General features: G+C 36.2%; 1 protein-coding gene across 2 annotated transcripts in view; it reads left to right on the top strand.

The window, feature by feature from the left end:
• Positions 1 to 11,126, top strand: part of ODAD2 (outer dynein arm docking complex subunit 2) — a 70,213-nt gene extending 59,087 nt beyond the window's left edge. For both annotated transcript variants that reach the window (XM_032443056.2, XM_015853222.3), the window contains one exon: positions 10,659 to 11,126. In XM_032443056.2, the coding sequence (XP_032298947.2) occupies positions 10,659 to 10,772 (114 nt within the window). In that variant the 3' untranslated portion in view covers positions 10,773 to 11,126. The remainder of the gene's footprint in view (positions 1 to 10,658) is intronic.
• Positions 11,127 to 12,179: the final 1,053 nt, after the last annotated feature.

The following is a 12,179-nucleotide window of genomic DNA, read 5'->3' as shown; positions in this document are numbered from 1 at the left end:
TAAGTATTGGGTTTACCCCCCTTGTGTTTTAGGAGTCTGTTCAAGAAAGCTCTTCACCAAAAACTCATAAAGGAATAAAATTGCTGTGTTACAGGGAGAAAAAGTCCTAAAAAGGATGAATAATTGGCTGGAGGTTAGAAATTGAGTTCTAGGAATTAGGAATTAAAATCAGATTTTGCAGCCAAGGGCTCTTGCCATTCAGTATGTCATAAATGGTAATGAAAAGCGTCACGAACATTGACAAAGTTGGCTTACAGTATCGAATCCTTCACTGTAGTAGAGATGACAACAGATTGCAACCTGCAGTTCACAGTACTGTGGGTGTCAGACCTCATGTGCAAAGAAATTTCAGCTCGGTGCAAAGTTAAAACCTTTCATGAAAGCATTGGATTTACTGCACCAGACCCTGTGACACACGTGCAGCACAAGCATAGGGACAGTCAGTAACAATTTGTTAGAGCTGTAAATATGTTCTGATATTTGGACAAGGCAATTAAGTCCCCATTTAAAAAATAAATAAATAAATAAATAAATAAATAAATAAATAAATAAAGGGACAAGAAAAATTCTGTGTAACATAGAAGTAGAAACTCTTTGAAGCTCTGACTTCAGATCTGGGATTTGCTTCTGCTTCTTCAGTCTGTTTCTGTTAATCTCTCTGCTCTTTCTCTCATTGTCCCAGAATTCCCATTGAATTTGCAGTAAACCTTAGGAATTTTTATCTTTAAATTTCTGCAGACTTCCTAGGGAGTGAGGAGAGAAACGGATAATTTGTTTAATTCTCAAACATTGCTGATGAATTTGAGAGAAATGTATTTCTAGAAACCATTTTTAAGCAAGTGCCAGAGCTCTTCGTAAAGATGGAATAGGTGTTAATCTCCTTAATTTCAGCATGATGCAAGCATGAGATGGAGTATTTTCCTGAAAAAGTAACATCTTTGAGTTGGGAGCTGAAAAGTGAAAAAGTAAACATTACTCATACAGGTGCAGTACTTTGCTTTACACCAACTTACCCATACTGTAATAATTAGGCTGCGTTGTTCTCCACATATCCTCACCCAAGAGTGCCTAACATGCTGTTAATGTCCTTGTGCTAGCATAAGCACCACTAGATCATACTGTGTTCATAAAGCAGTGTTCAACTCATTCCTAACTTCCAGCTTTTTTATATACCATACATTTACTTTTGCATCTTTTGTCCTTTACATGTCATAAAAGTAATGATAAAAAGACATACAAAAAAAGTGCAGTATATACTGAGTCCTGTAAATGCCAAAATCAATTTAAAGATGGAAAATGTATTCTAGCAATTCATCTCTCTCTGTAATCCAAAGCAAAATCTTACAAAGTTGAAAACCAAGTAGACAAGTTTTTTTTAAATCTACAGATATGAATTAATATGTGGACTATATACAGACCTTTGTTTGTGAATCAACTTAGTTCATTTCTCTCTTTCTTCATTCATTACTTCATGTTTGTTTGAGTAAAGCTGAACCATGTTCATACCATCCATACACTGATTTATGCTATGCTGGTTTTCTTTTTTGTTTCCTGTGTTTAATGTAGTTGCACTCCACTAATTCTCCTTAGTGACTGTGACCCGACATAGAAGAAGTTAATGCAGGAAGACAAACATCCAAATAATCAGTTTGAATGGGCTTCTCATATTTAGACCTAAAAGAAATTATTGCCTTTCTAGACTGGAAGATTTTCTAACCGTGTCCAAAGGGATAGTTACATTATCTATGTGTTTATTCTTATTTCATGTTAAATATTATTTGGTTTTGGAAGTTACCTTCAGCTAGAAGGGACTTCTAAATGTGAAAAATTAAATCATAATTAAATTATCATTATTATTATTACTAAATTCTCTTTTTTCAATTTTTCAATTTTTTCAAAGTCATTTATCATTTTTGACTATATATAGTATTATATTTTTTTTGTATTAGTTTCATAAAATGTTCTAGTTGAATGTTCTCTAGTTTAAAAACAGACTATAAATTGAACAATGCCAGTCATCTTCAAGTTTATGTAAATATATGCACTGTTGCCACCCACACATCTTAAAACATGAGGATATGGTTCTTCTGGTACACCACGAAAAAAAAGTGACTCAAATCTTTATTTGAAATAAATGCTGTTTTACATGTCTGCAGCATGACTGTCCTGCTTTTATCCCCAGAACACAATATGTAAGGTTTTCTAGTAGAAGCACCCCACTGGTTTTGATCGTTATGGTCATACTAAGGCAGAGAGACATATGCTTAGACCATTGGACCTGAGTCTATGCTGACTTTATAGATCAAAATCAGTACTTGGAATTGAATACAGTTTGAAGTTGGTCCATGCATACCATATTTTAAAAATAGTAGTACTGTCAGGTTTTGCATCTTGTCCTCAGAATAAGATGCAACTTAAGAAAACATTGAAACATTTGTCAGTAGTCTGGAAGCTGTGGTTTCTCTTTACTGTTGTTTGGTACTGACTTCAAAAATAGAGCACTTATAGTGCACTACAGGAATACTGGGTAAACAAAAGAACAACATGTAAGATGTTTTCAGGGCACTGATGGGAAGTCAGGGAGAATCTGTCAGTGTATGAGGGGTCCTGGACAGCTCAAGTCTCCTCTTTTTTCTGACTTGCTCCTTGGCAACTGACCTCCCTTAGCTTCTAAATAGCCCTCATGTGACTGACAAATTGACAGACAGAGACAGTATTCTTATTAAAACTGAATTAGCAGTTCTTTCTCAAACTTCCTACATTCCCTTCACAGAAATATTAAGGAAAGAAGGGAAGGTAGAAGTTCTGCTCCTGTAAGATGAAAAAAAGAAAGCAAAATATGAAAAGAGCAGGAATGAAACATCAGATGAGTACTGAAAGTGAGCAGGGAGTAAAAAGAAAGATTGATCAGGACACTGTGAAATCAAGAAATAGTCTCCAATGTGTTACAGAGCCAGACTTCATTATGAAAAGAAAGAAACGTCCGTGAGCCTGCTTGTGTCCATTACATGTCATTAAGTAAGCAGGCTCCTGTTTTAATACAGTGAATTTCCAGTGAATTGAAAAAAAGCTTTTTTTTTCTAAATGCGACTGTATGATGTTATGAAAAAGTTCTTTATTCTCTCTGTGCCACCAAGGGCCTTTTATGTGTTAATCTTCTCTTGAAAACAACATGAAACAAGGTTAAAATGAAGTGGTTCAAATAAAAACATGCTGTAAGACCTTGGGCTTCATCACTTCTGGATTATCAGATCTGCCTATTGCTTTTTGTGGGATGAATTTCATATCCTGTAAGACCTTCTGTACATTGGAATGTTCATGATGATTGAATTCTTTCTTAATATTGCACCAAACTTCCCACAGCTGAATGTGGACTCAAACTACCTGCCTTTAAGGACTCTGATAGGTTGCATATAATCATACCTTTTAAACAGTGATTTAAAGTTGCTTTTATTACTAGTTTTATTTGGCTTTATTACCTTTCTATCACATGTTTATATTCACTTACATCTGAAATTGCGGGAAATATTCCTCTGAAGTTCTATGCCTAACAACTTGTGATGGAAAAGCCTTTCAATTTAGTGTATTTTAAAGTGGCCTGCAATCTTATCAAGTTTTAAAACTATTCTACATTTTACCATTTAGCATTTTGTTACCATTCTCCTTGTCATATATTCAGAATCTGTTGCTTTTTTATTATATCTTTGCACAGAAATGGGACACCCTTCCTAAAATAATTATATTACTGTGAAAAATAGACAGTTAATACAGATGAGGTGTTGAATGAGCTGTAGAATATTTTGTTCATATTTTGTACATATACATAGACTTGGAAGTATGTACATATACTTAAATTGCATACTGTATTATAATTTCCTTTAGGCACCTATATTGTATGTATTTTGCCAACAAGTGAAGCAATGCCACCTTTAAAATACTTGGATAGTATGGGAGCTATATTTTATTTTGTATTTTGTTAGTGTTTGCCTAAGAAGATTTCTCTTCAAGAGCGAGGAAGGCACAGTTCAGACATGGCAAAGAAAGAGAGCCATTGCCCAAGATACTTTTTGGTTTTGCTGTAACTAAGCAAAAGAAATGTGTAAGAAGAATAATTAGCAAAGTGCGCTGCAAATTGCAGACAAGTTTTTCTCACCTGGTTCTGCACCTGTATGCAGAAAGGGTACAGTTTTTCTCCTGCACTCTTGTTACTGTTTTTGTTTGTGTATTTGTTTGTTTGCTTCTGAAGGAGTAAGGTAAAGATGAGACAAAGGAGACAGTTCCTGCCCAAGCTGCTGACTGTCACCACTTTTGGGTGTGCCTTGGCCCCAGCTGCATCCTTTAGGCCTTCTCATCCCTCTGTAGTGCCTGACTGACTCTCAAAGGCTGTTATCTTTTTTCCATGGCTGCTAGAATGAAGATGTGTTTCAAGGAAGAGAGGAGAGGAAAGATAGGAATGAGAGAATGAAGTAAAAGATACTAGGTGGGGATCTTCCTAGGATTTCACCATGCCCAACAAGGAGCTTAAATTCCTGCATCTTCACATTCAGTGTGAGCAAGCTGGGCTACACCAGGTGCTGCACTGACTTTAGTTCCAGAGAAGGGAGGGATTCCATGAGAGGCAGTCAATAAACTGCATGACTGTCCTGCCCATTTTTTGTATTTACTGGGACTTGTAGTACTGAGTTTTCCACCTCTGCTAGCTCAGCATTTCCTCACCCAATGACTTTACATCAGAAATTTATTGTCTTTGTGTTGCATGAGAAAAACAGAATCAGGAGAAAACACTGCAGAACTTGCATAAGTATCTTCTTAGGGGACTATTGTAGATGGTATTGCAGATGGTACATCCTTTCTGCTGAAAGTCAGACAAGGGTTCTGAATTTCAATTTAGAAGCAGCAGCTTAGTTCAGCATTAATTATGCTTTGATTGAGGAGTATGCTTTATTATTTATAATTTAATTTCATGAGAAATATTTTCATAGGAATACGTGTAATGTAATACTCAAACTAGGTGCTTTAATATTTTCCAGTGTGTGCTATGGTGTTGAAAGTTAGCAAACTGCTGGCTGGATCCAGACTGATACTTTCTTGGATAAGCTTCTACCATATGCTTTTATTTAAAGTATTTTTTTCACTTAGGTTAGGTTTATAAAAAGCATGTGAAAAATGTCTTTTTTGGAAAAGAAGTGTTACTCAATTAGAAAATCACAGTGCTGGAAAATTAGTATTTAGGAAATGCTGCAAATAAAATAATTCAGATACTAAATCTGAATTTAAAAAAGAAATGGCAAGTCCTATCACCAACTGGAAACACGACGTCAGCCTACAAGATGTCATCACCAGCAGAGCAGATAGAAGCAGCAGTATTGTTGAGTGTCTTTATTTCCAGGAATTTTAAGCTAGATGTGAACTGTGACTGGCTTCCCAGTATAGATATGAATCTTGTTGAAGGAGCTGGTCTATATTTCCTTCTAAAAATTAAAAACGCTTGAAAAATTGGCATTAAAAATTATTTTGGTAGCTATTCCTCCTTCATTTTTTGCTTTCATTTTCACAGGACTCAAGTATTTCTTAGGCTGATCTATGTCTGTTTTGCATGAGCAAAGGAGCCTCTGCCCATTAGTACTGTTCCACACTTTCCACTGTTTTGGAAAACTTATTGAAGCATCAAGTGACTAACCCCCTTTTAAAGAATACATGCAAACTGTATTCTTTCTGAAAATACTGCTTCTTCTGTTTCCTGCTTCCCACCTGTGAGTCTGAAAGTTGCAACCATTGAGACTAAAGGAAAGTAGGAAAGGGAGTACTTAAGAATTATTGTACCCAGTGCATGGAGCATCTGAACCATACAGGATTTTGTTTATTGGTTTATTGGGGGAATCCTTGTCTTCATTTTTTTTTTCTTTTAAATCCCTTTACACTGTGCTTTTGTAAAAGTGAAAAATTCTAGTAAGACATCTTGACAGAAAAGAATTACTAACTTTTATTACCCATTTTGGAAGGACACATTTACAAGTTCTTTTACTGACACTTGTTTCATTTTGTTTGAAAAAAGAAGTTTTCAATTTGTTATTTTGTGATTCCAGAGATAATATTCTATGGAAGCTTTGCTTTCAGAGACTATTAGGCAGCATCATTCATGATACAGTAACATGCAAGCCAGTATTCTGCCTTGCCCCCTTATGTCTGACTATTGCCTTGAAGAACAACTGTCATGACTTTGGTGTACCAAAGAACATGGTTGCCAGAGAGGGAGGTGGTTTCCATGTAGTCCAGGGCAAGGCTGGAGCAGGTCAATGGAACGTTATGAAATTCAACAAGGATAAATACAACATCCTGCAACTGAGAAGAACTTGCACTTGCACTTGCCCTGGCAGTGATACTGGCTAGGAACTGAGTGGATATGAAACAGTTCTATAGAAAAGGGCATTTTCTATTTCAGGATTTCAGTAGGCAGTGGGCTGAACATTGGCCAGCAGTGTCTCCTGAAAGCAAAGACTTGCAGTACTGGGCTGCAATAGCAGGAATGTGGTCAGTATGTTGAAGGAAGCGATTTTTCTTCTCCATCGTACTCGTTAAACCACACCTAGAATACTGCAGCCAGCCCTCCAATACAGGAAAGACACGGCTAAACCAGAGCTAGTGGGACCAGCAGAGTGCCATGAGGATCAAAACTGGTGCACCTGTCCTGTGAGGAAAAACTTGGGGAAGTTGGTTTTTCAGCACAGAGAAGACAAGGGTTCTGGTGAACTTAACATCAGCCTTCCAGTACCTACAAGGAGGTCCATCATCAAACATGTAGCAAGGCTTTTCCCAGTGATATATGGCTTTTGGGTGAGAGTCAACAGGCATAAACTGAAACAAGAGAGGCTGAATATAGGGAAAATCTTTTCCCTGTGAAGACAGACAAACACTGGAACAGGTTGCTCAAAGAGATCGTGCAGTCTCTGTCCTCAAAGGTTTTCAAGATCAGGCTGGAAAAATCTCAGAGCAACCTGGTCTAATCTGATGGCTGACCCTGCTTTGTGCTTTAACTGGCCCAGAGACCTTTTGAGATCCTTTCCATTCTGGGTTAGTCTGACTTTGCTGCCCTGAGTGGCCACACCATTCGGTGCTATTTTAAAGCTAGGATAGTAATAGCAAATCTTCTTAATTGTTCTGAATATTTAAATGATTTGGCCGTGCGTAACTCTTGCTTTTGGAACCCATAAATGCTACATATGCTCTGTACGTTCTCCAAACAGCTTGTATTTGTGCTTATTTGCTGGTATGACGTGCTAACTGTGCAAAAAATTTTGGACACTTGCCTTAGAATATAGATACCTGCCAACTGAAAATGAAGTCTGCATAGTACTGCAAATGCTTTCTCTGTCTATGGAAAGTGCCTCTTATGTGCCAGAAAGAAGCATTTATACCACATGCTTTTTTTACTGCTTCTCACATCTGTTAACATTTACAAGTGTCAGAAAACAATACCTGAACAGTAAAGGGAAGGGATACACAAAGTTCAAGGGCATTGCCTCAAGAAGGACATGTAATACTGTGTTGGTGTATTAGAATTAAAAAGAAAAAAGCTTTCTTGGACTTGTCAAATGTATGCAATATCTGGATATGGTCTGCCTATACATTCTATGAATACATTTCCACTGCCAAATTGGATGACCCAAATCGCCAGTAAGTTGAAATGAATACACAAGTTTAAGAAGAGGCAGCAGGAAGTGAGGGAATTTTAGCTATGTTGGTATATGTGAAAATGATAACATTTTGCTTCATTTAAAACAGCATTTATATCAAAATCTTTGAAGTTAGATTCCTAAATATGTGAGAAATACCCACTCACATTTAAATATTTTGCATTTTCAATAATCTTCCCTCCACTTCTTATTATAACATGGAATAAGTTGACAGACAAATGTTTCTGTATATCCTCTATCCCTAGCGGCTGCTACTGTATTAGACTGTTTCCAGGAATATTTCTTTGAAGTCATGTTCTGAAAATCCTGAACGAGGATTTTGTATAACGTGGCAGTTCTTATGGATGTTACCACTGGCAAGTGATTTAGAAGAACAACAAATCAGAGAGCAATTGATCCTTTCAGCACCAAAGTCAGAAGGAAAAAAAAAACAAAAAAAAACAGTTTTTAATGTTTTTGTAAAAATTACTGTTATATTGTTGTATACCACTAATTCTTTAGGCATCTGAAGAGATACTTCAGGTCTGTGTCCTGTAAAGTGTTGTTCTTTGATATTCTCCAAAAAGCAGCTGCAATTAAGACTGGAGATCACCCCTTTGAACCCTGCCTCTACCACTGCCATTGCTGAATACTGAGCTCACCATAATAAGAAACAAAAAAGTATTTATTTGCCTAAGTTTTCTGATCCCAGAAGTAAGCAATGAGTAAAGATGACAGCAGTAACCTGGTATCGAGGACTACCTAACATGGAGTCATAACAGAGGCAGAGGTTTATTTTTGTTGGGATTTTTTTATTATTATTATTGTTTGCTATATTATTACTAAAATTGTGTTTCTGAAATATTGATTTCATGGCAAGCTTCTGTTCTCATGAATTGATAAAAAATCTCACACTGAATTTATTATGAAAGTTTGAGTTACACACTCACTACAATTCAGAAAGCTTTGCATTAGGCCTGTGAAGATGCAGTGAATAATCACATAAGGCATATAGCTTCCTTGCTCCCAGATTTGAAACTTATGGTGTTACCAAAACCACCGTATGAACGGTATGTGCATACATATTTTTGGTTTTGAGTCAGGGATGTGAAGGATCTATACCAGTTTTTGTCTGTAAGTTATACAAGAAGGGTGTGAGGCACCCAAAGAATTACTTACGGTTAATGAGAAACCAGCTAGCAGAAATTTGAAGGAAGAAAGATCTTAATCTTAGCAATATTTCTCTTAAAAAAAATGCTAGGTTCCTGGTAAGACTTGTGTTCTGGCCCTTGTGCTTTGTTGAGCAGCTTGAGCACTGCACAGACACACTGCTAGGCCATTCTGCCAGCTGAAGGCAGTGGTGGAGCTTCACTGAATCCACTGTCCAATGATCCTGGCTTGGATTTTTTCCTGCGAATAAAGCACAGGAGTATAAAGCTTTCCTGTTTCATTTTCTAGTTGTGCCATATCCAATCAAAAGTGTTCACACTTTTAAGAATTCTTATCTAGCTACTTGGACATAGATAGTTGGTTACATAAGTGGAAATAATAGTAAGAAGAACTACTAGAAAATAGCATGATTGATGCTTGATTTACATAATAGTCTTTTCGACATGATATGAGCATGTTGCTGGCACTCTTACAAGTTACATATAAGGGTCAAAGAGTGAAAGGTGACTGGCAAGATGCTTGTTTGGTACATTTGGCTAACACAAATACTTCCTCAAGTATGAAATGCTTTGATCTCTATAAGCAAATGCCATATGTGTGCAGCTGTGGCCCATGCCTCGCGATTGCTGGAAGGTTAGAAAAAGGTAGCGTATGAATTTGATGTCTGCATTCAATTTATGCTTTTATATTTAGCAGTTCATAATTTTATGTAATATTTTAGCTGTGTGAAAAATATGCACCGGAGTTGAGTGATAACAGATTTCTTTGTGGTTTGATTCAACATTGTTTGGGTGAACACAGAATCCTGAGTATTGCAGACTGAGAATATAGGTTTTAATTAGAGCTGTCTGAGCTTCTAAAATACCTGGACGCACACTATGCCTGGCAGATTTTCAGAAATCTGAGGATTGTGAGGTGTCGATTTAACCTAGCAAAGAATCTGCTTTTTCTGCTTTTTTCTAGCATATATTGTATTACAGTTGCATCACAGACTTGCAAACTCTAAGAAAAAGAGATCCCAAGGTATAATTAATGATTTTCTGATACGTAGAAGTGTTTTATCATCAAGGTCTGTGTTATGTCATGCTGGTGTGGAACAGCTCCTTACTCCAAGGGAATGAAATTGAATGACTTCCAGAGTGAAGGATCTGCTCCACATGACTGAAGAGCTGAATGGACCCCAAAAGTCCGGTGCCTCTGTTGAGCCTTTGTTTGTATTTTTCCATGCAAATCTGTAATAATGGAACGTCCATGTCTGTATCCGTCAATCAGTTTCACACGAGTGGTTTGCTATGACGGTAAAGAAACCTCCTGCAATCAGCAGGACACTAGGGTCCTTCACATGGATCCAGCTTTATGATGAAGCCAAAAAAGAAAAGCACAGTCTTGTTTATTAGAAGTCTGGAGCATATACAAATACATTAGTACACCTCCAGGGGAAACAGTGATTTTGGTTTGCATATACACAATTTCTACTTATAAGAAAAAATCCAATTCCAGTAGACAGGCGTGAAAAAATAAATAGAAAATCAGACAAGAAAATATCAAATTACAGGTACAAATATTATGAAAACTAAAGTGTTGTGCTCCATACGTATGCTAATGCATGTAGATCTACAAAACCACACATAAATGTGTAGATATATGTACCTAAATAGTACAATGTTTTTGTTAATATAATATTCAATATTTTATTTCAGTGTACGTGAGTGAATGCATAGAGTTGTTCAAAATATTATTTGCTTTTATTTTTTTTTTAAATAGTAGTGTACTTATTTCTGTTTCTTACACTATTTTTACTGTTATTTTCACTAGCTCCTACTGGCTATGGTAGGCTCTACAGATCAAACTCTGCAGGAGGCAGCAGCTGGTTGCATAGCAAACATTCGCAGATTGGCTCTAGCAACAGAAAAAGCAAAGTATGGCTGATGCAGTAACAGCTTTTACCAACACCCTTGAGTTGCAATCCAACGACATTTGAATATGTGATTATTTCTAGCATTGATGTTTCATAGCAGAGCTCATTTAAATGAGAATAGTTTAATTTAAAAAAATACATCTGTGGAAAATGGTGTTTGTTTTTGCATTGATGATTTGTCACGCCTAAAGGTCAGAAGACACTCACAGCTATTTTTCTGGATCTTTTAGTATTACATCTTATAAAAGAATGCCAGTTATGTCTAAGAGATGCTTTCTACAATAAAAAGCTTGTCTTTGAAATGAATTGTAGTTAAAAAGTGGTTTTGCTTACCTGTGACACTGCAATAAATACATTCTCCATCATTGTGTGTGTGGTTGTGAGGCAATTGATGAATGTCTTGAACAATTCCCTTTGTGCTAAATTAGTCTAATCATTCTGTCATTATGGTTTTGCCTGTTTGATCACTTGCAACTCACAGGAGAGGACAAAATACAGATACATCAGTCTCACATCTGGTGTTACATAAGGACTGCAAACAGCTGTAGCTATGGACATCACTCAAAATTTCCTGTTTCCAACAAAATCAAACAAAATAGAGCTTAATTTTACAAGTAGCTGGTGAAATGTGTTTTAATTAGCTTATGTCTTTAAAAAAAAAATTAAAATTTACCAGCTGTATGTAACAAGTAGAGCGTTACATTTATTTACACATTATCTGATTGTTTTTCCATTTTTAAAATGAGTACAATGTTGTACTGATGTAGTTACTTTTTTGCATACAATTATGTTACAGAGTTCAGTTCAATAATCACATAAGCATTTCTTGTTATTACAGGTAAGAGAACCACTTTATGTGCTACACCCAACAAATAACGCAAAGACATTTCCTTGAGAGCAGTAATGTCTTAATTATAAGCACAGTCATCTGACAGATCTGAAAGAAAAGAAAATACACCTCAAACCAGATGTTTAAATAACTGGAGTTTGTCAAGTACCCACTTCTGAATGATTTTCTGCTTCACTTAATAATTAACCATTTTCTTGTTTTGGAAGCAGTTTATAATTCAGTTATTACTCCTCTATCCATCATGGCTACTAAAGACAACTTATTTTACTGTTGGCAGAAACTTCTAATGAAGACAAAATGTAAATCCAGCTTTTCATTTGTGTTTCCTTTAAAAGCTCATTTAAAATTTCTTCTTAGAAGACTGATAGAGTCCTGAGAAAGGAGGACTGTGTCATGCCCTCTGGTAAATAACAGAGTATCTTAAAATTAGGGCAGGTGCTGGCAGTGTGCAGATAAAAATATGAATCCAATTAGTATTTTCTGATAAGTGCACGATCATGGGCTTGTCACCAATTCTATTAACAACTAAGCAAATATTAGTCTATGTATTTTCCAGCTCAGCCCTATA

The sequence above is a fragment of the Coturnix japonica genome, chromosome 2, assembly GCF_054131305.1.
Source record: "Coturnix japonica strain WE chromosome 2, WE-NBRP24, whole genome shotgun sequence".
Lineage (NCBI taxonomy): Eukaryota > Metazoa > Chordata > Aves > Galliformes > Phasianidae > Coturnix > Coturnix japonica.
The sequence above is the reverse complement of the archived record's forward strand: the minus strand, read 5'-3'. Positions and strand labels throughout refer to the sequence as shown.